At 45.2% G+C, this 25,363-nt stretch overlaps 1 protein-coding gene across 4 annotated transcripts in view; it reads left to right on the top strand.

Annotated features, from left to right (window-relative positions):
• LOC115196711 (semaphorin-3ab-like) overlaps window positions 1-25,127 on the top strand; it is a 118,129-nt gene extending 93,002 nt beyond the window's left edge. For all 4 annotated transcript variants that reach the window (XM_029757560.1, XM_029757558.1, XM_029757556.1 and 1 more), the window contains 16 exons: window positions 31-191; window positions 3,869-3,931; window positions 7,047-7,166; window positions 7,950-8,040; window positions 10,508-10,627; window positions 18,730-18,872; window positions 19,782-19,896; window positions 20,071-20,140; window positions 20,280-20,424; window positions 20,591-20,810; window positions 20,996-21,087; window positions 21,218-21,259; window positions 21,979-22,136; window positions 23,095-23,162; window positions 23,276-23,421; window positions 23,677-25,127. In XM_029757560.1, coding sequence (XP_029613420.1) covers window positions 31-191; window positions 3,869-3,931; window positions 7,047-7,166; window positions 7,950-8,040; window positions 10,508-10,627; window positions 18,730-18,872; window positions 19,782-19,896; window positions 20,071-20,140; window positions 20,280-20,424; window positions 20,591-20,810; window positions 20,996-21,087; window positions 21,218-21,259; window positions 21,979-22,136; window positions 23,095-23,162; window positions 23,276-23,421; window positions 23,677-24,216 — 2,294 coding nt within the window. In that variant the 3' untranslated portion in view covers window positions 24,217-25,127. The remainder of the gene's footprint in view (window positions 1-30; window positions 192-3,868; window positions 3,932-7,046; window positions 7,167-7,949; window positions 8,041-10,507; window positions 10,628-18,729; window positions 18,873-19,781; window positions 19,897-20,070; window positions 20,141-20,279; window positions 20,425-20,590; window positions 20,811-20,995; window positions 21,088-21,217; window positions 21,260-21,978; window positions 22,137-23,094; window positions 23,163-23,275; window positions 23,422-23,676) is intronic.
• Window positions 25,128-25,363: the final 236 nt, after the last annotated feature.

Genomic DNA, 25,363 nt, shown 5'->3' with positions numbered 1-25,363 from the left:
ATGCTCTCTCTCCCTCTGTTCTCTTTATAGAGATGTTGGAGTCCAATAACTTGGTGGCATTTGAGGGCCTGGCCAATAGCTCAGCTTACCACACGTTCCTATTGGATGAGGAGAAGGGTCGTCTGGTTGTGGGAGCCAAGGACCACATATTCTCCTTCAACCTGCTCAACATCAGCAGAGACCTGGCACAGGTACTGTACGCCTTATAATACATCATAACCTGGTCAATTCAGCAGTAATTTGGCACAGGTACTGTACTGAACATATAATACACATATAAACTATTTATAATGCATTATAACCTAGTTAACATCAGCAGATCCCTGGCACAGGTACTGTACACCTTATAATACATTAATAACTATCTATGATACATTACAACCAAGTCAACATCAGCAACGTCCTTGCAACGGTAACAGTTACATTTGGTCAATATCAACACACTTTTACATACAATACAGTACGAACAAATATGAAAATGTATAAACTCACTACTGTAAGTCGCTCTGTATAAAGCTAAATTACTAAAATGTTAAATGGCGCTGACGGACAGGGCTGCCGTGTTTCTAGCTCCTAGGAAACTTTGCAGTATTTATTTTATGTAGTATTTCTTACATTATTAGCCCAGGAAATGTTTTGTGTTTTTACGTACAGCCGGGAAGAAATTTTGGAAATCAGAGTGGCGGTAACTCACAAGCATTATGACCAGGAATTTGACTTTCCCGAATCGGAACCTTTGTTCGTACCCTTCAGGGCAATTGAACTGATTCCAGAGGCAGTTCCAAAACACCGCAGGTGGAAAAAAGGTACTCGGAGTGGACTTTTAGTCCGACTCAGGAGGCGCGCACACCACCCACCGCTTCTGATTATGTTACTTGCTATTGTTCAGTCTCTGGATAACAAAGTTGACGAGCTCAGGGCGCGGATTACCTTAGAGAGATATCAGGGATTGTAACATACTCTGTTTCTCGGAAGCATGGCTCTCTCAGGATATACTGTCTGAGTCCGTTCAGCCAGTTGGGTTCTCAGTTCATTGCGCATACAGGAATAAATATCTCTCTGGGAAGAAGAAGGGTGGTGGTGTATTTTTTATGATTACTACTTATGGTGTGATTGTGATAACATACAGGAACTCAAGTCCTTTTGTTTACCCAACCTAGAACACCTCACAATCAAATGCCGGCTATATTACCTCCCTAGAGAATTATCTTCGGTTATAGTCACAGCCGTGTATATTCCCCCTCAAGCCGATACCACGACGGCCTCAAAGAACTTCACAAAACTTTATGCACACTGGAAACCACATATCCTGAGGCTGCATTTATTGTAGCTGTGGATTTTAACAAAGCAAATTTGAGGAAAACGTTACCGCGGTTCTTTCAACACACTGACTGTAGTACTCTCGCTGCTAAAACACTCGACCACTACTACTCCAACTTCCGGGATGCCTGCTCCGTTCCTCTAGGCAAAATCTGAAACAGGAAGTATCCATGCTAAGGTCTATTCAACGCTGGTCTGACCAATCGGAATCCATGCTTCAAGACTGTTTTGATCACGCGAACTGGGATATGTTCCAAGAACAACATAGACGAATACACTGATACAGTGACTGAGTTTATCAGGCAGGGAATAGGAGATGTTGTACCCACTGTGACTACTAAAACCTACCCTAACCAGAAACCGTGGATAGATGGCAGCATGCGAACCATTGCATTTAACCATGGCAAGATGATTGGGTATATGGTTGAATACAAACAGTGTAGTTATTCCCTCCGTAAGGCAAACGTCAGTATAGAGACAAAGTGGAATTGCAATTCAACGGCTCAGACACGAGACGTATGTGGCAGGGTCAATGGTGTTCCTATACCCAAGAAGGCAAAGATAACTGAACTAAATGACTATCGCCCCACAGCACTCACTTCTGTCAAGTGCTTTGAGAGACTAGTCAAGGATTATATCACCTCTACCTTACCTGACACCTTAGACCCACTTCAATTTGCTTACGTCCCCAATAGATCCACAGATGATGCAATCACCATTGCACTGCACACCGCCCTATCCCATTGGGACAAGAGGAATACCTATGTAAGAATGCTGTTCATTGACTATAGCTCAGCATTCAACAACATACCCTCCAAGACCAGTACCCTCCAAGCTCATCATTAAGCTCGAGGCCCTGGGTCTGAACCCCGCCCTGTGCAACTGGGTCCTGGACTTCCTGACAGGCTGCCCCCAGGTGATAAAGGTAGGAAACAACACCGCCACTTTGCTGATCCTCAACACTGGTGCCCCACAAGGATGCATGTTCAGCCCCCTCCTGTACTCCCTGTTCACCCATGACTGCGTGGCCACGCACGCCTCCAACTCAATCATCAAGTTTGCAGACGACACAACAGTAGCAGGCCTGACTACCAACAATGACAAGACAGCCTACAGGGAGGAAGTGAGGGCCCTGGGAGTGTGGTGCCAGGAAAATAACCTCCCACCCAATGTCAACAAACCTAAGGAGCTGATCGTGGACTACAGGAAACAGCAGAAGGAGCGCCCCCCTTTCCACATCAACGGGACCGCAGTGGAGAAGGTGGAAAGCTTCAAGTTCCTCGGCGTACACATCATTGACAAACCAAAATGGTCCACCAACACAGACAATGTGATGTAGAAGGTGCAACAGAGCCTCAGCAGGCTGAAGAAATGTGGCTTCTTACCTAAAAGCCTCACAAACCTTTACAGATGCACAATTGAGAGCTTTCTGTCGGGCTGTATCACAGCCTAGTACGGCAACTGCACCACCCATGGCACCCAATGTCACAGGAAGGCCAAAGATCATAAAGGACAACAACCACCCAAGCCACTGACTGTTCACCCTGCTATCATCCGGACAGCGAGGTCAGTACAGGTGCATCAAAGCTGGGACTGAAATACAGTCTCCATCTCAAGGCCATCAGACTGTTAAATGGCCATAACTAACACATTAGAGGCTGCTGCCCTATATACATAAACTTGAAATCACTGGCCACTTTAATAATGGAACACTAGTCACTTTAATAATGTTTACATATTTTGCATTACTCATCTCATATGTATACACTGTATTCTATTCTATTCTACTGTATCTTAGTCTATGCCGCTCTGACATTGCTCGTCCATATATTTATATATTCTGAATTCCATTCCTTTACTTTAGATTGTGTGTTTTGTTAGATATTACTTGTTAGATATTGCTGCACTGTTGGAGCTAGAAACACAAGCATTTTGCTACTACCGCATTAACATCTACTAAACACGTGTATGTGACAAATACACTTTAATTTGATTTGATGTCAAATGTAAACACTCTTATACATACAAGTCTGTTTGCAGTCTGTCTGTCTGCATATCTTCCCCAACCCCTGTCAGTCTAAGCCAGTCTCAGCCAGGTATCCAGAGACTCTCTTTCTATAGAGAAATGACTTATGAATAATTCAGACCTAAGCTGTCGCACAGGATCTCACGCTGCGCCAGGCATGTTAGCCGCTCCCTGCACACCTGGATGAATAATAGAGTAAACGGAAACAAAATGGAGAACAAATCTCATTGTGACTCCTCTACCCCTACCACACACATATACACACGTGAACGTACATACTGTAGGTGCACGCAGACACACACATATATATCAACGCAATCTAAAAGATATGCCCCACCTCCTCCAAAAGTACATTTTTAGCGACGCTGCTGGCAGAAGCACCTCAGCTAATGTAAGGAATGTTAGCTGACCAGCTGCTTGGTCAAGATGTTAGGGTTAGAGACTGGTTAAAGTTAGTGTCTGATTTAATGTATCCATGTGTATTGTGTAGTGAAGTGTCCTTATCTCTCTGTGTCTGTGTAGATCCTGTGGCCTGCATCCACCTCCAGAAGAGATGAGTGTAAATGGGCAGGGAAGGACCTCATGGTGAGTAGCTACCTCATCTTATACATCACACATCTCTCGCTCACATAGTAATGCCTTTTACACTATCTCTCCCTCTTGGAGTACTGCCTTTTACACTATCTATCCCTCTTGGAGTATTGCCTTTTACACGGTCTCTCCCTCCCGGAGTACTGCCTTTTACACTGTCTCTCCCTCCCGGAGCACTGCCTTTTACACTCTCTCCCTCCCGGAGTACTGCCTTTTACACTATCTCTCCCTCCCGGAGTACTGCCTTTTACACTATCTCTCCCTCTTGGAGTACTGCCTTTTACACTATCGCTCCCTCTCGGAGTACTGCCTTTTACACTGTCTCTCCCTCTTGGAGTACTGCCTTTTACACTGTCTCTCCCTCTTAGAGTACTGCCTTTTACACTATCTCTCCCTCTTGGAGTACTGCCTTTTACACTGTCTCTCCCTCCCGGAGTACTGCCTTTTACACTGTCTCTCCCTCCCAGAGTACTGCCTTTTACACTATCCCTACCTCTTGGAGTACTGCCTTTTACACTATCGCTCCCTCTTGGAGTACTGCCTTTTACACTGTCTCTCCTTCTCGGAGTACTGCCTTTTACACTGTCTCTCCCTCTTGGAGTACTGCCTTTTACACTGTCTCTCCCTCCCGGAGTACTGCCTTTTACACTGTCTCTCCCTCCCGGAGTACTGCCTTTTACACTATCTCTCCCTCTTGGAGTACTGCCGTTTACACTATCTCTCCCTCCCGGAGTACTGCCTTTTATACTATCTCTCCCTCCCGGAGTACTGCCTTTACACTAGCTCTCCCTCCCGGAGTACTGCCTTTTACATTACAGTGTTGGTATAGTCTGTGTGTTGTCACATGGACAGAAATCTCTGAATCTGATCATAATCCGCTGGCCAAGTTAGAGACATCACATGACATTAGTCATCTAGAGTCCAACCATAGAGAAGTTGACCTAGCCACTTCGATACAGGGTTAACAGTGGACAGCCAATGGGCTTACAGTCACTACTTTCAACACAGGAGCAGTATCCTAACAGCTATGGCTTTGTCGAGACATGGGTATTTGTTAGTTGCAAATGCTGCACGGTTTCTGTCCACACAGTCATATGACATATCACAAGTTCATTTAGGTGTGTGTTTTCCTTAGTCTATGAAGAGTCATGTCGATACCAGTGGCACTTCAATACTGTGTGTCTTGCTTGCATGACTAGCTCAGCCATGTACTGTATATTTGTCCTGTATATCTGTCTCAATACAAGCAGTACACTGTGTAAACACCCAAAGAGACACAGTTGCATCTCTCTCCTTCTGACTTTCCTCTCAGATACAGCCTGGGGCCATGTGCTGCCTGCAATATAAGATCTTAGCTCCGCTGTATCTGCCTCACTGAGATCACAGGCACAGGGTCAGCTTCTGCTGAGTTTCTATAGGGCTGATTTTGAAGGGCCATTGGGTCTTTTGTGTGTATGTGCATGTGTTTTCTGTAAACATTCTGGCAGAGATGAGCGGGGAGCCCTGAAGGATGGGTCTTTGTGTTTGAAGGGCATAGGAGACAAGGAGGAGAGGAAGAAAGACCACAGATGCTCTTTGATAAACTGCAACAAAGACACTTGTGAACATGCCATGGGGAAGACAGTGAAAGAGAGAAGGAGAGAGAGAAAATTGCTAATTTACTGTACATCTATGAAGAAGGGAGGGTGATACACAGGGCCAGGAAAAATAATGTTGTGCCTAAAAGTTAGATTACGGGTCTTTACATCCAAGCTTCGCTAACTGTTACGAAACTTCCATCATACAAACTCTGTTGGTTCAGTGCATGGTTTGGCCAATGGGTTCACACTGTTCAACTTGATCTCACAAGAAACTTTAACACCAACCAAATCACACCAGCGTGAGAAACATTAACGTTATCTGATCATCAACCAGGTAAACCACCCTGAAATGACAGACAGCTCTTCAGATGACAACAAAGGCATATACAATCAACAGAGCTGCTTTCTGTTGGTGACCTACTAAAGGCAGAGAAACTTAGTCATGCATTATTTGTGGTTCTTTTTTCTCTTTTTCCATCAGTGTGATGACATTCATTTTCATATGAGATCAGGCCTGCTGCCTGCTCAGGCAAGTGCTGACAGATCACGGGGGAAACTGTCTTCGCAGCATGGAGACACACACACACACACACACACACACACACACACACACACACACACACTACACAGTAAGCTCAGACGAGGTTACAGTATGTGATACTCATAACATTTTGTTGTTGTGCGACGTTTGCTGGTTGGTTGCAACGCAGTTATGCATTGAAAGTCTTACTGTTGATGTCCATCATAAAATTCCTGGCTGTTTTAATACTCAGATGTCTCTGAGCCTTTCTGATCAGGAGTCCGGATTGGAGAGATCATGAGTACACGTGGGGAGAGGCAAAGGGAGAGAGAGGAGAAGGATGGAGTGAATAAAAGATAACTGAGAATTACAGATTACTGGTCTCAATCTGAACAGCGAGTTGTTGAGGTATTACACAGCACAACAGTCTGGATTATCTCTAAAACACCACAACCGTGACTCACTCAGCAGGCCTGGCCATGATGTCATTTGTACAGTAAAATCAATCAGGGCTGTTCCTTTTCCCAACACTGTTATTCATATGTTGATCAGGTAAATGCTAAATATTCCTGGAAAATTACCTATATATTCTACAGACAGGACAAGCCTTTAATTCTGATTACAGATGCCCTTAATTCCCTCAATTTAAATGTTTGTTTTTCTGCATAGCTCTATGTGATGTTGTGTTACGTTCAGAGAGGGTTAACCCTTTTCTTTGTCCTGTGGATCAGCTCTATAGGAGGGCCTGCTTCTGATGAACAAACTGGGTTTTGACCCAAATGGGCAAACTGGGTTTTGACCCAAATGGGCAAACTGGGTTTTGACCCAAATGGGCAGGACTGGGTTTTGACCCAAATGGGCAGGACTGGGTTTTGACCCAAATGGAAAGGACTGGGTTTTGACCCAACAGCTTTAGACAGCTTTATCCTCTATGTTAGTTGTTTACAGAAACTGTTTATCTCCTGGCAAACCCATGCCATATAAAATATCTCTCTTTCTCTATCTCCAGAGGGAATGCGCTAACTTCATCAAGGTGTTGCAGCCGTTTAACCAGACCCATCTGTATGTATGTGGAACCGGAGCCTTCCACCCTGTCTGCGCCTACTTGGAGGTGGGGAAGAAACTAGAGGTATACCAACCGGTAATACCCTATTCAGCCATCTGTCAGCTTACTGCAGTTATAGCTCTAGTATTCTACTATTTACTGACCAATATGAACCGTGGTAGAAGAAAAGGGAAAGGGGAATGGGGATGCCTAGTCAGTTGTACAACTGAATGCATTCAACTGAAATGTGTCTTCCGCATAGGACATGTCATGGTTCTGACTAATTCAAGTCTTGTATGAGCTACAGCTAGACTATAGTATTAAGAAAAACTCTTCACTGAAATGTGAGACTATGGTTTTGGGTTTCGATTTAAAATCATAAACCGTGGAGTGTGAGGTAATCTCTCGTAACGATTTGTTCATGGCCTTAGGAAAAATGTTTTTATTTATTCAGTAAATAAGGTGGAAAATTAAACAGAGTTTCATTGTTTAGAGGTTCCCCAATTCGCTGTGTGTGTGTGTGTGTGTGTGTGTGTGTGTGCGCGTGCGTGCGTGCGTGCGTGCGTATTCTATGTCTCAATGTTAGTGAGTCAGGCTTATAAATGTGTTTCCTATTCATTAGACTGCAGTCATTTTCAGAGAATTAGAGAGGGAGAATAGCTCTGAGAATAGCAGTCTCCTCTCTTTACTGCCCTGGCTGGGGCCCCTGGTTAAAGTGACTCTAGGAGAAAGTAAAACATCTAATTCTGAAAAAAGAGAGAGATGTTTTTTCAAGGACGCCAACATCATGCGTTGATATCAATAGGAAAATGCAATAAACTCTGAATTCGAAATGCTCTTTATTTTGACCTATTTTTCATGTAACAGGACAGTGTGTTCAGGCTGGAGCCCCTGATAGAGAACGGTCGAGGGAAGAGCCCTTATGACCCCAAGCTGCTCACAGCGTCCATGCTCATCGGTGAGTGACCCAAACAAACAAGCACACCCAACTTTTTTTTTAAGGCACTAATTTCACCCAGAACTATTCACCACATAAAGAGGGAGTTGTACCTCTTCTCTCATCTCCACTCATTCATTAAGCATACTTACAGCTGAGAGGAAGTGGGTGAATGACAGGGCTGGCTATATATAGTGTTCATCATTAGGAGTGCTCTACAGTGGACACCCACTAATTTCCAAGCCTATGTGTAGTGGACGCATGTGTGTGTCAGCTTCATTTCTTCACCATGTTCATCACCAGGACCAGTCATACTTTATGACATCACATCGCTCCAACCAATAGATTGTCATTTTCCATCACCCTTTATCTCCTCCTGTCTCTCTCTCTCTCTCCTCTTACCCCATCTCCTTGCTTCTCTTTCTCACATCTCCGCTTTCTCCTCTCTCTCTCTCTAGCCCTCTCTCTCTCTTACTCTCTCGCTCTCTTACCCTGTATCCCTCTCTCTCTTTCTCTCCCCTTTGTCTTTTCACCTTTATCCCTCCTCGCGCTCGCGCTCTCACTCTCTATCTTTCCTCTTACCCTGTCTCCTTCCTTCTCTTTCTCTCTTCTTCCTCCTGTCAGCCCTGTCTCCCTACTCCTCTCTCTCCTCGATCTCCTCCCACCCATGTCTCCCCTTCTCCTCTCTTTTTCTTAATCCCCCTCCCTCCTTTAACCTGTTACATCTAGGGGGCAGTATTTTCACGGCTGGATAAAAAACGTACCCGATTTAATCTGATTATTAGTCCTGCCCAGAAACTGGAATATGCATATAATTATTAGCTTTGGAGAGAAAACACTCCAAAGTTTCTGAAACTGTTTGAATGGTGTCTGTGAGTATAACAGAACTCCTATGGCAGGCAAAAACCTGAGATGCTTCTGTTCAGGAAGTACCCTGTCTGAACATTTCTTGCCCTTCTTGATTCTCTCTATCGTTTACAAAGGATCTCTGCTCTTACGTGACACTTCTCACGTCAACAATGGAGTCTCACAGCCCGGGAAAAACAGGAATGATGTCATTCAAAGCCCTGGCTGAAGCACACGAGAGCAAATGCTGAGTGGTCAGTCAATGGACTAAGCCTTAGGCGCGTGACACGCCCCGCCCCCGGCTTTTGGTTTTTTCCTCAGTTTACAGACAGGCAGATTCCCGGTCGGAATATTATCGCTTCTCTACGAGATAAATTGCATAAATATTGGTTTTAAACAGCGGTTGACATGCTTCGAAGTACGGTAATGGAATATTTCGAAATTTTTTGTCATATTTTGCGTCATGCTCGTGGCCGAGATTTAGCGTTGGGATAGTGTCTAGAACGCACGAACAAAACGTCGCTGTTTGGATATAACGATGGATTATTTGGGACCAAACCTACATTTGTTATTGAAGTAGAAGTCCTGGCAGTGTATTCTGATGAAGAACAAGCAAGGTAAGAACATTTTTCTTATAGGAAATGTGATTTTGGTGAAGGCTACACTGGGTGGGTGTCTAAATAGCTAGCCCTGTAACGCCGGGCTATGTACTTACATTATTGCAAAATGTGCTTCATCCGAAAAGCTATTTTAAAATCGGACATATCGAGTGCATAGAGGAGTTCTGTATCTATAATTCTTAAAATAATTGTTATGCTTTTTGTGAACGTTTATCGTGAGTAATTTAGTAAAATCACCGGAAGTGTTCGGTGGGAATGCTAGTTCTGAACGTCACATGCTAATGTAAAAAGCTGGTTTTTGATATAAATATGAACTTGATTGAACAGACATGCATGTATTGTATAACACAATGTCCTAGGTGTGTCATCTGATGAAGATCATCAAAGGTTAGTGCTGCATTTAGATATGGTTTGGGTTTATGTGACATGATATGCTAGCTTGAAAAATGGCTGTGTGATTATTCCTGGCTGGGTACTCTGCTGACATAATCTAATGTTTTGCTTTCGCTGTAAAGCCTTTTTGAAATCGGACAGTTTGGTTAGATAAAGGAGAGTCTTGTCTTTAAATAGCTGTAACATAGTCATATGTTTGAAAAGTGTAAGTTTTCGGATTTAGAGGAGTTTGAATTTCGCGCCCCGCCCATCATTGGATATTGGAGCAGACGTTCCGCTAGCGGAACGTGTAGATGTAAGAGGTTAATGCTCTCTTAATGCAACCACCTGGCCCTCTGAGTCTCTTCCTGTTAAATCTGACTTTCACACTTATTTGTTCTGGTTCATTATCTGGTAGATGAAGGTGTTCCTTGTGAGAACATATTCTACCTGTACTGTTAAGCCTGCAGGCACCATACTGTACCTGATAGACTAATACAGACACTTGACACCTGTACACGAAAGGTCATGAGACGCACACACACAGGTTACACAAACACTCACATGCGCACGCACAAAAACATATATTGCAGCATGCACACACACGTTCACACATACACCTGATATTGTCCTCCTCCCCTGTCCTCCAGATGGCGAGCTGTATTCTGGGACGTCAGCGGACTTCATGGGGCGGGATTTTGCCATCTTCCGTACGTTGGGACAGCATCACCCCATCAGAACTGAGCAACACGACTCCCGCTGGCTGAATGGTGAGATGGAAATAAAGAGCATTCTCAGTTCTCAGTTCAGTGAACTATGCTTGCATGATGAAAAACCTTGCTTGAGTACTGAAGACTTGTGTTAGCTCCCCAAGTTGATACCCAGGCTATAGCTCAGCAAGCTAACAGTCTGTTGGCATGCAGACCAGTCTGATGTAATGCAGTTCGTCTCAAATTGAGACAGAAAGTGTTTCAAAGACAGAAACTAAAAAGACAGACAGAAACTGAGACATCAAGTTTTTCACAGAGTAAGAGAACAAAGGAGACATACAGAGAAGACAGAGAAGCGTGAGAGGGAGGCCAAAAGAAGGAGGGAAAGGGAATAACAAAAATAGGCAGCATTAAGTTTAAATCCTCCATGATTGACATGGCTGTAGTGGGGGAGTGGTAGCAGACACAGTGGCTCGATTGCAACGAACAGGCAGAACTTAACACACTCCTGAGGTTACCGCTGGATTTCTTAAAACACTACGAACGGGAAATTACATGCACCTGTGGCCTAAACTAAGCTGCATTGCAACGAAAAACCCACAAGGATAGACCAACAGATCAATTGATCTCTCGTTGTTACCATGTCAAGAAATTATGCCAATAACTGTATGATGACAGCTGGTCTAGATTCTTTACTCTTGCCCCCAATGAAATATCGACTCACTCTGTGTGCAATATATCACGACTCAGGATATGACCCAGATGCAGACACAGGAGGCGGATAGTTCGATACTATTTATTATACAAAGGGGCAGGCAAAGGCCAGGTAGAGGGCAGACAGAGGTTCTTAATTCAAGGCACGGTCAAACAGGGAGAGAACGGCAGGCAGGCTCAGGGTCAAGACAGGCAGATAGGTCCGATTTGGGAAGACTAGAAAAACAAACTTGAGAGCAGGAGAAACGGGAAACACGCTGGTAAGACCTGACAAGACAAGACGAACTGGCACGGGCAAACAGAAAATGCAGGTAGCAGTACACAGGAGATAATGGGGGAAAATGGGAGACACCTGGTGGGGGGTGGAGACAAGCACAAGACAGGTGAAACAGATCAGGGTGTAACAGTACCCCCCCCCCTCCCTCCTCCTCCTGGGGCGCAACCTGGAGTCCTAACCGGGCACATAGCTTGTTGACCGGGATGCCGGAACTCAGTGATGAGGGCTGGGTCCAGGATGTTCCTAGAGGGAACCCAGCACCTCTCCTCCGGGCCATAACCCTCCCAGTCAACCAGGTACTGGAATCCCCTGCTCGAGGTCGAACACTCAGGAGGCGCCTCACCGTGTATGCAGGTTTGGCCGTCGATATGTTGGGGGAGAGGGGTGGGCCTGGAAACAGAAGACAAAGGGCTATGAGATCGAGGTTTAAAGCCTAGACACATAAAAAGTGGGATGTATATGGAGGGTGCGGGGCAACAGAAGACAAACAGCAGAGGGGCTAAGGATTTTAGAGATGGGGAAGGGGCCTATAAAAATGGGGGGAAAGTTTACGGGACTCCACCCAGAGGGGCAGATCCCGAGTGGACAGCCATACCCTCTGCCAGAGATGATAGCGGGAAGCAGGGGTCCGGTGGTGGTCCGCCTGTCACCGATATCTGGAGGTGGTCTTGTGAAGACCTGGCTCTCTTCCAGGTACGATGACAGTCGGACGAACATCTGGGCAGAAGGTATGTTGACTTCTTGCTCAGGGAAGAGTGGGGGCTGAACACTCAAAAGGCGAGAGGCCAGTGGCCAAGCAGGGAAGGGTGTTGTGGGAATATTCCACCCACACAACTTGCTGGCTCCAGGTGGTGGGGTTGGTGGTGACGAGGCAACGAAGAGCCATCTCCAGGTCCTGACTGGCACGCTCCAACTGGCCATTAGACTGGGGATAAAAGCCAGAGGACAGGCTGGCTGATGACCCATTGAGGGTGCAGAATGCCTTCTAGAACCGGGACCAGATCTCAGGACCCCGGTCAGAGACCATGTCGACCGGAAGTCCATGGATCTGGAAGATGTGCTGCACCATGAGCTGGGCAGTCTCCTTGGCTGAGGGCAACTTGGGAAGGGGAATAAAATGGCCAGCTTTGGAAAACCTATCCACCGCCGTTAGGATGGCGGTATTCCCATCTGACGGCGGGAGACCAGTGACGATGTCCAAGGAGATATGAGACCAGGGGCGGTGAGGAACCAGGAGTGGTTGAAGGAGGCCCTCCAGAGCTTGCTGCGGAGTTTAATTGTCAGAACATGCAGTGTAGCCGGGGACGGACTATGAGACGTCAGGAACCATGGTGGGCCACCAAAAACGTTGTCAGATGAAAGCCAAAGTCCGACGGGAGCCAGGATGGCAGGTGAGTCTGGAGGAATGGGCCCGTTCCAGGACCGGAGAATGGACAGAGTATGGGACAAACATCCAGTTAGCATGTAGGAGATAGTGAAATTTAAGCGAGTGAATAACAGCCTTGAGCCTGCCTTGAGGTGAGGCAGAAGGCGGTTCAGACATATTCCAGATTCTTATGGTCAGTCCGACAGTAAGAATGGATGCCCCCTCTAATGAATGCCTCCACTCCTCCAACACCATCTTAACTGTGAGTAGCTCTCAATTTTTCACATCGTAGTTCCTCTCAGCTGGGTTAAGACGATGGGAAAGGAAGGCACAGGGATGCAGCTTTTAGTCCTGGGCAGAACACTGGGACAGGACAGCCCCTACTCCGACTTCGGAGGCATCGACCTCCACCACAAACTGATGGGATGGGTCCGGATGGATTAAGATGGGAGCTGTAGTGAATCGATGCTTGATATCTGAGAATGCCCGGTCTGCTGTTGGAGACGATATGAAAGGAACCTTGGGAGAGGTGAGTGCTGAGGAAGGAGGAAGCCAAGGTGCTGTAATGCCGGATGAAGCGGCGATAGAAATTAGCAGATCCCAGAAAATGTTGCAGCTGCACTCTGGATGTGGGTTGAGGCCAATCCACCACCAATCCAACATTGTCAGAATCCATCTGAATATTTCCTGCACCGATGACGTATCCTAGGAAAGAGATGGTGGAGCGATGGAATTCACGTCTCTGCTTTAACAAACAGCTGGTTCTCCAGGAGATGCTGGAGGACCTGTTGGACGTGGGGGACGTGCTCTTGAGCTGATTGGGAAAAAATGAGGAGGTCGTCGAGGTAGACAAACACGAACTGGTTCAACATGTCGCGGAGCACATCATTGACAAGGGCCTGGAACACTGCGGGAGCATTGGACAGTCCAAATGGGATCACTAGGTACTCGTAGAGCCCGCTATCCATGTTAAAGGCTGTCTTCCATTGGTCTCCTTCCCGTATCCAAACAAAATAGTAGGTGTTCCGAAGGTCCAACTTCGAGAAGATGGTAGCCCCCTGGAGAGGTATGAAAACTGAGGAGATGAGTGGTAACGGTTTTTAACCATGATATCATTAAGGCCCCGGTAGTCGATACACGGAAGCAGGATTTTGACCTTTTTCTCCACAAAGAAGAATCCTGCGCCAGCAGGGGAGACAGATGGATGAATACTCCCTGCCGCAAGAGAGTCCCCAATGTACTTCTCCATAGTCTTGGTCTCCGGACCCGACAGGGAATAAATTCGGCCCCGAGGTGGTGTAGTACCCAGGAGGAGGTCGATGGCACAGTCGTAGGTTCAATACGGAGGAAGAGATGCGGTGCTTGCCTTGTTGAAAACCTCCTGGAGGTCCTGATCCGAGACTTTTCCCAAGCCCACAAAAAGACGTTTCCGGGGCAGACTATGCTGACTTCAGACAATGTGCATGACAGAACGAACTCCAACACATGATAGATATAATAGCCCAGTCGATCAGGGGATTGTGCCTCTGGAGCCATGGAAACCCCAAAACCATGGGTACATAAGGGGATTCAATGAGTAGGAACTGCATAGACTCACTGGGATTACCTGACACTTGCAGGTTGATAGGAACCGTATAGTGGGTAACTCTGCCAATAAAGTGCCCATCCAGCACAGTGACATCCATGGGAATGGAAAGGGGTTGTGTGGAGATACCCAGCTCCAACACTAGGGTAGTGTCCATAAAACTGTTGTCGGCCCCAGAGTCAATGAGCACCCAGAGAGATTTGGACCGGTCACCCCACAGCAGAATGTCATGAAGAGGGGTACGAGTAAGGGGAGATTGGAAACTCCCTGTACTGCTCACCAGCATATTCATACTACTGATGAGCCTGGTCTTTTAATGGACAGGTTGGTATGTAATGTCCTGTTGTACCACAATACAGACAGCTCTTGGTGCTCAGTCTGTGCAAGCATTCAACAGGAGACAATCTAGCCCTCCCCAGTTGCATAGGCTCCAGAGGAGATAAGTCTGTGATTCTCGAGGGAATTCGGGTGACATCGGATTCTCTCAGCCCTGTAGACTTCGAGAACTTCTGGGATTTCTCGGAGGCGAGGTGGGAATCGTGGATGAGCGAGTGTGGCCAGGAATAGGCCTCCTCCTCTCCCTCCTACATTCCCCTAGCCGCCCATCGATCCGTATGGTCAAAGCTATGAGAGAGTCGAGATCCATGGGCAGCTCCCAGGCTGCGAGCTCATCAGATATTACCTCCGATAATCCATGAAGGAACGTGTCGAACAGGGATTCAGGGTTCCAGGCACTCTCGGCGGCAAAAGTGCCAAAATCCACTGCATAGTCTGCCACAGTACAGGAATCTTGATGCAGTTGTAGAAGCTTCCCAGCAGCCTCTCTTCCGGACAACGGAGAATCAAACACCTTTCTTGCCTCCGCCACAAACTCCAGACTGAGGCAAACAGTGGATTGTTGCTCCCACACCGCCGTAGCCCAGGCAAGTGCTCTCCCGGGCATGAGAGTTATCAGGTACACTATCTTTGAGCAATCCGAGGGAAATTAGGAAGGCTGCAGCTCGAAGATGAGGGAGCACTGGGAGAGAAACGCCTGGCAGGTTCCTAGATCTCCAGCATAGTGATTCGGAGGAGGTAAGTGTGGTTCACAGAAAGCCGGGGTAGGCTGGGGAGAAACATCACTGGTTACTGAGATTCTAGAAGGTTACCATAGTGGCTTTCTGCCTGGTAGTTAATCCGCGGAATAGCTCCAGTAATGCATTGAAAGCATGGTCAAGGTGTTCTGCCATGGTCTGGAGTCTTTCCATAAGGCTTTGAAGGAACTCCTCGTTGCTTCCAATGGTGGCTGCTTGGGAGGAGACAGCGTTGCGGAGCTGGTCCGAGTCTGCTGGGTCAGTCATGGCCAGTTCGTACTATCACGACTCAGGATATGAACCAGATGTAGACACAGGAGACGGATAGTTCCATATTATACAAAGGGGCAGGCAAAGTGCAGGTCGAGGGCAGGCAGAGGTTAGTAATCTAAGGCAGGGTCAAACAAGGACAGAACAGCAGGCAGGCTCAGTGTCAGGACAGACAGATAGATCAGATCCGGGAAGACTAGAAAAACAAAGTTGAGAGCAGGAAAAATTATAAAACACGCTGATAAGACCTGACAAGGCAAAACGAACTGGCACAGACAAACAGAAAACGCAAGTATAAATACACAGGAGATAATGGGGACAAATGGGAGACACCTGCTGGTGGGTGGAGACAAGACAGGTGAAACAGATCCTCATCTCTGTACCCCACACATACAATTTTCTGTAAGGTCCCTCAGTCGAGCAGTGAATTTCAAACACAGATTCAACCACAAAGACTAGGGTTTTCCAATGCCTCTCAAAGAAGGGCACCTATTGGTAGATGGAAAAAAATACATTGAATATCCCTTTGAGCATGGTGAAGATACAACAAAGATACAGGCGTCCTTCCTAATTCAGTTGCCAGAGAGGAAGGAAACTGTTCAATGATTTCACCATGAGGCCAATGGTGACTTTAAAACAGTTACTGTTTAATGGCTGTAATAGGAGAAAACTGCAGATGGATCAACAACATTGTAGTTACTCCACAATACTAACCTAAATTATTAAAGTGAAAAGAAGGAAGCCTGTACAGAATACAAATATTCCAAAACATGCATCCTGTTTGCAATAAGGCACTAAAGTAAAACTGCAAAAAACGTGGAAAATACATGTACTTTACGTCCTGAATACAAAGCGTTATGTTTGGGGCAAGTCCAACACATCGTATTACTGAGTACCACTCTTCATATTTTCAAGCATCAGCAACGACTAAGGAGTGTTTTAGGATAAAAGGAATAGAGCTAATAAGCACAGGAAAAATCCTAGAGGAAAACCTGGTTCCGTCTGCTTTTCAACAGACACTTAGAGACAAATTCACCATCGGAATTGGAAACGAATAAAATAATAAGAATTGACTACACTATCAACAGTAGTATTCCATTCATACAACATGTCAGATAAATTGCCACAATAGATTTTCTGTGTCAAATAGATAAATCGCCCTTAGTCTGCTCATAAAGTAGGACTAAGTTGTTCCGATGATACTGTAACACCATCCAGAGGGCAAAATGGTCTTGAAAAATATTGGCTGCAATCAAGACTAAAAGATAACCTTGACATCCAGGTCAGGGAACGGTAAATTGCTGCCAAATGTTGGTTGCAATTGAGATCAGCTGTGCGGGTGATGTTAGCATGTATTGATGGTTTAATAACAATAAATCAGCTGATGATAATCTGGTGGCTTTCGATGGTTGCAATTGGCCCACTATGTTTAGTGATTTACTGGGGAAGAGGTTTCTGATTCCCATTTCATAATTTCTTAACCTGTTGAGGACAGACGTTCCGCAAGCAGAACCCCGTTCCGCCTGCGGAACCCCTAGACAACAGCCAATGGCATCGCGAAATACAAAACCAACTAAATTACCACAATTCCATTTTCTCAAACAATCAACTATTTTAAACAATTTTAAAGATAAGACTCTCGTTAATCTAACCACATTGTCCGATTTCAAAAAGGATTTACAGCGAAAGCAACACATTAGATTATGTCAGGAGAGTACATAGACACAAATAATCACACAGCCATTTTCCAAGCAAGCATATATGTCACATAAACCCAAACCACAGCTAAATGCAGCACTAACCTTTGATGATCTTCATCAGATGACACTCCTAGGACATTATGTTATACAATAATGCATGTTTTGTTCAATCAAGTTCATATTTATATAAAAAAACAGCTTTTTACATTAGCATGTAATGTTCAGAACTAGAATTATAGATACAGAACTCCTTTATGCAATCGCGGTGTCAGATTTTAAAATAGCTTTTCGGCAAAAGCACATTTTGCAATATTCTGAGTACATAGCTCGGCCATCACGGCTAGCTATTTTGACACCCACCAAGTTTGGGGCTTACTAAACTCAGAATTACTATTAGATAAATTGGATTACCTTTGCTGTTCTTTGTCAGAATGCACTCCCAGGACTTCTACTTCAACAACAAATGTTGTTTTGGTTCCAAATAATCCATAGTTATATTCAAATAGCTCCGTTTTGTTTGTGCGTTCAGGTCACTATCCGAAGGGTGACGCGCGAGCGCATTTCGGAACAAAAAATGTCAAAATATTCCATTACCGTACTTAGAAGCATGTCAAACGCTGTTTAAAATCAATTTTTATGCTATTTTTCTCGTAAAATAGCGATAATATTCCAAACGGGCAACGTTGTATTCATTCAAAGGCTGAAAGAAAAAAATGGAGTAGTCTCGTGAATGCGCGCATCTCCAGTCTCACTGTCCCCAGGCTGACCACTTACAAACTCTCCTGCTGTTCTTCGCCCAGAGACAGCAGACACCCCATTCCACTTTCTGGCGGCTTTAGAGAGCCAATGGAAGCCTTAGAAAATGTCACATTACAGCACAGATGCTATATTTTCGATAGAGATGCAACAGAAGGACAACAAATTGTCAGACAGGGCACTTCCTGTATGGAATCTTCTCAGGTTTTGGCCTGCCATATGAGTTCTGTTATACTCACAGACACCATTCAAACAGTTTTAGAAACTTTAGAGTGTTTTCCATCCAAATCTACTAATTATATGCATATTCTAGTTTCTGGGCAGGAGTAGTAACCAGTTTAAATCGGGTACGTTTTTTATCCAGCCGTGAAAATACTGCCACCTGTCCCAAAGAAGTTAAATATTATATATTTCTGTGTAGATCCCAGGTTTGTGAGTGTCCATCTGATCCCAGAGAGTGACAACCCTGAGGACGACAAGATCTACCTGTTCTTCAGAGAGAACGCTATGGATGGGGAACACGCAGGGAAGGCTACACACGCACGCATCGGACAGCTCTGCAAGGTACTGTACACATTCAGAACACAAACACATTCAGACACCTCAGACTAAAACAGCTCCCTCTATCTCAAACAGAGTTGATGAATGAAAGGGATTTCCAAAATGGATGCTTTCCTAACCAGTTATCTCTCTCCTCTCAGGTTATATTTAGGTTTGTTGTGCTTGGTGTGGTTCTCTTACTGAGGAAATCCTGAGAGAGAGAGGTTGTTTAAAAATGACACTGGAGCCAGAGCCAGAGAGAGAGAGTAAATAACAATGGTGGTACTGTTACAAAAGGGTTCTTCAGCTGTCCCTGTAGGAGAACCTTTATTGGTTCCAGGTGCAACCCTTTTGTGTTCCATGTAGAACCCTCTGTATAAAGGGTTCTACATAGAACCCAAAAGTGTTCTACCTGGATCCAAAAATGGTTATTCAAAGGGTTCAGCCAACGTCTTCGAGATTGCACCTTTTTTTCTGAGTGTAGGATGATGGCTGGTATTGGCAGAGACTGGTGTCTCCTCTGTCACCCTTTAGCCTGCCCAACACACACAATTACACACACAGACACGGACACGCACACACCCTTCCAGCCTGATCTCTCAGTATGTGAGGTATCTGCTTTTCTCTATTCAACACAATACATTCATTATTCATAATGCCAAATAAATTTAGGCTGAGCATATTTGGGGCGTCAGTCTTAATAGACCGTCAAAAATCACTGGGAGCCTGTATTCTGTCGATGTGTGCAGAAAAACAAAGTCACTTTTGTTTTGATAACATATTATGAGAATTTGTAAGACAGCTGCATTAAGCCATTGTTGTCTTATCAGGTGTCAGTCATAGTTAATATAACAAAATGCAGTTACTGTATTGCAGTATTGTTTTGTGGGGGATGTAGTAAATGTTTGGACTCTGGTGTGTTTCCTCTATCAGAATGACTTTGGAGGCCACAGGAGTTTGGTGAATAAGTGGACTACTTTCCTGAAGGCCAGACTGGTGTGTTCTGTACCTGGACTCAATGGCATAGACACACACTTTGACGAACTACGTGAGTGTTTACATCAACCTTTGTGTTGCATGTTATGCGTGTCTGTGTGGCTGGAAAAGGGGGCTGTAGTGTGTGAGAGTGTGTTTTGGGCAAACAAATATCACATGTATACCAGTCTACTGTATTCGGTTTATTCCCGACACTAACTCTTCTTTTGGTTGTTTTTGATCTCAGAGGATGTGTTTCTGATGAGCGCTAAAGATCCTAAGAACCCTACCATCTATGCAGTGTTCACTACATCCAGGTACTTACTTCGGTCAGCCACCTGTCTGTCTACACTCCCATTGGAGAAGTATGGATCCTGCAGAAGATTTTTGTTGTAGATGTGTATCTCTAATTGATTAACTTCTCTCTCTCTCTCTCTCTCTCTCTCTCTCCCTCAGTAACATCTTCAAGGGCTCAGCAGTGTGTTTGTACAGCATGGCAGACATCAGAAGGGTGTTTCTAGGTCCCTATGCCCACAGGGACGGCCCTAACTATCAGTGGGTTCCCTTCCCTGGACGGGTACCATACCCACGACCTGGCACGGTGAGGGCATGATGGGGTCTTTGGGTGGAGGAGGGGAGGGACACACTTTACATAAAGGGGCTATACATAAGACATCCATACCACCTTTATAACATTTTGTATTGTAAACTAGTGGAACACATGAAGGTAAGGATCCACATAGTAATGGATGTTTTTTAATCCACAGTGCCCCAGCAAGACATTCGGAGGATTTGATTCAACAAAGGACTTGCCTGATGATGTCATAACATTTGCGAGAGGACACCCAGCGATGTTTAACCCCATCTATCCCATCAACAACCGACCAATCATAGTCAAGACGGACACGGACTACCAGTTCACACAGATAGTGGTGGACAAAGTGGAGGCTGAGGACGGACAGTATGACGTCATGTTCATAGGCACAGGTACACACACACACACACACACACACACACACACACACACACACACACACACACACGCGCGCACACACACACACACACGCACACACACACACACACGCACACACACACACACGCACACATGCACACACACGCACACATGTGCACACACACACTAATAATGTGTGTATGTTGCTGCTGCATTGCAGATATGGGTAAAGTGCTGAAAGTGGTGTCAATCCCCAGAGGGTCCTGGCATGACCTGGAAGAGGTTCTACTGGAGGAGATGACTGTGTTCAGGGTAGGTCACTCCTACGGCTATCAGATCATGTTTATGTTAAAGTCCTACAGCTAAAACAACATCACAATTATTACTTTATCAAAATATGGGTTTGTAACATTTGGGACATGTCTCATGTATTATGTCCTAGGAGCCAACTGCTATTACAGCGATGGAACTCTCCACGAAGCAGGTAACCAATGCTGATCATATTCCTCATGACGTGAAGAGAACAGGAAAAGTAATGGGTGTACTAGGCAGTCCTACATTATAGAATCATGGCCTTAGTGAAGCTAGAGACATCTAACACAGCCCATGTCATACAGATCCACCCTCTAAACAGAGATACGTCATATTTCTGACAGGCAGAGTCAGCTACATTCATATGTAATGAAGTAGGGGTGCTTCTAGGTGAGTGTATCGCACTAGTAGTCAGCTTTCATCAACACAAACAAGTGTTTTACACTCCATCTTGCTATACACACTGAGCTGCAGAAGAGAGGGACACTACTATAGAAGAATTTAACTCAATTGTATCTATGCTATTTATAAAATTGAATTGTGTTCTTAGTACAGACTTGATGTGACCTGTCAACGTCATGGGTACCACCTAGCCTGAGGAGTGTATAAGGACAAAATCAACACTTGTTAGAAGACGTTAAAATGATGCTGACTGTCTAAGACGGATGTCTACTGTTAGGATGTCAACCAACAGATCTCTTGTGATAATACCAGGGGAGGAAGACAATGGTAGAAGTACTGTGCTGTAGAAACCTTCACCTGTAATAATATGATGGCCTTCTTTTACTGTACTGTACCAGGCACTGAGAACCTTTCTAAATCATTCACATTTGCATAATGCAAAAAATATGGTATCAGGTATTTAGAATGTTTCCTGTTCTGTTTCCACAGCAACAGTTGTACCTAGGCTCAGAGCTGGGCATATCCCAGATGCCTTTGCATCGCTGTGAGGTGTACGGGAAGGCGTGTGCTGAGTGCTGTCTAGCTAGAGACCCTTACTGTGCCTGGGATGGGACCGAGTGCTCACGATACTTTCCCATGGCCAAGAGGTACACACACACACACACACACACACACACACACACACACACACACACACACACACACACACACACACACACACACACACACACTCATCGCATAGTGAATATTCAAGCGCTATTTATCCCATTCAAAGACTGTAAAGAATGAGTACATTGTGTACAGAAAATCAGATCTGTTAGCCCTGAAGGTAACCAGGTCACATTTCTCCCTAAGACACAGAAACGTACCCTGAGCTGTGTTTACTGGCAATGAGAACTAATATCTGCAGGCAGACTGTTTGGGTGAATGCAGGGTGAAATAAAGTGTTAGAGGTTCTAGCTGTTCATGGGAGGGGCGGTGTGTGTGTGTGTGTGTGTGTGTGTGTGTGTGTGTGTGTGTGTGTGTGTGTGTGTGTGTGTGTGTGTGTGTGTGTGTGTGTGTGTGTGTGTGTGTGTGTGTGTGTGTGTGTGTGTGTGTGTGCACTGTAGCCTCCCACCCACGCATAAAGTCTCCGTTGGGTTATTGATTTGAGCTTTAGCCTGAAGGTCTCATATTTCGACATATTTTAGACTGAATACTCTGATACTCTCAGAGAGAACAGCCCTGTGGGGAAGGGAATATATGTGAGAGAAGACACTTGTTCTTTCTCAATGAATAAATCTCTGTTCTGTTTCTCACTCTGGATATTCCATTGTTTATTCAGTCATTGTTTACAATACATGTGTGTGTTTCGAATCCATCCCCTCTGTATCCTTGGCTGAGAGTAACTGTGTTAGTCAGGCTGTGTAAAATAGCTATGAGGGACTGATTGATTGGATTCCTCAGCCACCCTGTAATTAGAACTAAGCCGGTCTACAGTGGTATGAAGCTCACTGGTGTTAGCTAATCTGCCTGGCTGGCTCACAACCACAAGTACAGCACATCCAAAACCACACACACGCAAGTGCATACTCGCAAACTGACTGTTGACGTGTGTTTTTGCAGGAGGACAAGGAGACAGGACATCAGGAATGGAGACCCTTTAACCCAGTGTTCAGACCTGCAGCATCATGGTATGTATTCACAAATAAACCTCCTCATGGAAGATTCCTCTCCACCCTTCACATTCTAATGGTGCTGAGTTCACGTTGTGTTCACAGTATGATCTGTGTGTGTGTCCCTGTAGATAACCTGAATGGGCAGCCCACGGTGCTTGATAAGACAGTGTATGCAGTGGAGAACAGCAGTACGTTCCTGGAGTGTAGCCCCAAGTCCCAGAGAGCACTCACCTACTGGCAGTACCAACAAGTCAACGACGACAGGAGACAAGACGTATGAAACCACCGTACACTAGTCCTTACACATAACACAGCATTTCAATCATGATGTCCATCAAATGACTGGTACACTGTTCAGTACATTATAAATGACTGCATACTGTATTACAGATACTAGGTACTGTGTCTGAGCTGCAGATCTACAAAGAATATTGAACATATGGATCTCAAATGTGGTGTTGTTTATCTTAGTATGTAAGATACAATTAAGTCAAGTGAAGCAAACATTCTATTACTCCTCTCTGTGCAGATCAAAGTAGAGGATCGTTTTGTCCATACGGAGCAGGGCCTACTGATCCGCACATTGAACAAAAAGGATTCTGGGACATATGTGTGCCAGGCTGTAGAACACGGCTTCATGCAGACGCTCCTAAAGGTCACCCTGGAAGTCATCGACACCGAACGCCTTGACGATCTCATTCACCGTGATGACGAAACCACCACACACACCGCTGCCACACACACCACCCCCTGGGACACGCCCCCAGCCCGGGAATCGCCCAATCAGAAGCTATGGTACCGTGACTTCCTGTCGTTAGTGAACCACCCGACCCTGAACAGCGTGGATGAGTTCTGTGAGCAGGTGTGGAAGAGGGAAAAGAAGCAGAGGAGGCAGAGAGCACACCTATCCCAACAGGTCCAGCTACACCAGCAGCAGCAGGGCCTCGTGCACGCTCACACCCACGTGAACGCCCATGGGCTTGCGGCCAAGTGGAAACACCTGCAGGAGAGGCAGAAGGGTCGCAACCGTCGGACCCACGAACTGGAGAGAGCCCCCCGCAGCGTCTGACCTCGCACCGACTAAATCCCATGACCCCCCTGACCCCCAACCCCTAATCCATGTACACTGTCCTCATCCTCAGATCCCCCCTGAACCTCCTCCCCTGCCTCATCTCTCCTTACAGAGATAAAGACTCGTTCCACACTGACTTTGTACAGAGAATCTCAACTGGAAAAAAAGGAAATATCTATCCCTAGTCTGTACGGGTAGGCTGCGTGGCCACCCATGTTTACAGTGACACGGCACAGAGACAAAGGATGTTACTGGACACAAGATGATACAGTACTATTCTATAGTCTCAGATGGCCTCTGTAGCCCCAGCACCATGGAGGGACAGTGTTAGCCAACATGTGGACTGGACTCCATGTACTGCAGAATAACTTATTGAAAACATGGCTCTGTCTCCACTGTAGTGTAGCCTTGTTTGTTAGTCGTGTCTCGTTATTGTTGTCCACCCAGATATAGTAGGTAGCTTCTCCTAACAACCACTATCGTGGAACAAGGGATGATAGTGTTCGATGAAATGACGGAGCAGGGATGGACCTCGTGTGTATCACAAGGACATAACTACATACAGGTCATGTAAAGCACAACAGTTTGATGTTGATTGGATTCTATGAGAAATGAAGAGAAATGGAGAGAGGAGGATGACTGAGCACTGCAAGATACTTCAGAGTAGCCATGGATTTATAACTAATTATGTTATTCTAATTTAAATCAGACATGTAAATATGCATTGACACATCCTCGTACTAAAGGGAAGGGTTTGCGGTTATCTTGTTACATGATGTTATTTCCCCATAAACAAATGTATTTAACAGAAGGTGATTTAGTTTTTCCGAAAGCAGTAGGTAAATAAAGCATCCAACATGATTCTGAAAGTTACTGTTTTAAGTGTATAGATAAACTCTTCCAAGACACAAATGTTTTAATGTTTTATTTAAACGTGTTTCTTTTTGATTTGCTCAGAGCCCTGTATAAGTATTTGTTTCATAGTTGAAGTTGACTTTATTTTCTTTATTTTATGTTTCAGTCCAACCACTGCATCCCATTTTAACTAAAACTTTAACATGTCTCTGCATTGACTATGTCACGTTGTTTGATTGAATCAATTTGCATACACAACTTGTTTTCACCACATACAGTGCCTTCAGTA

Source organism: Salmo trutta, chromosome 7, assembly GCF_901001165.1.
Source record: "Salmo trutta chromosome 7, fSalTru1.1, whole genome shotgun sequence".
Classification (NCBI taxonomy): domain Eukaryota; kingdom Metazoa; phylum Chordata; class Actinopteri; order Salmoniformes; family Salmonidae; genus Salmo; species Salmo trutta.
The sequence above is the reverse complement of the archived record's forward strand: the minus strand, read 5'-3'. Positions and strand labels throughout refer to the sequence as shown.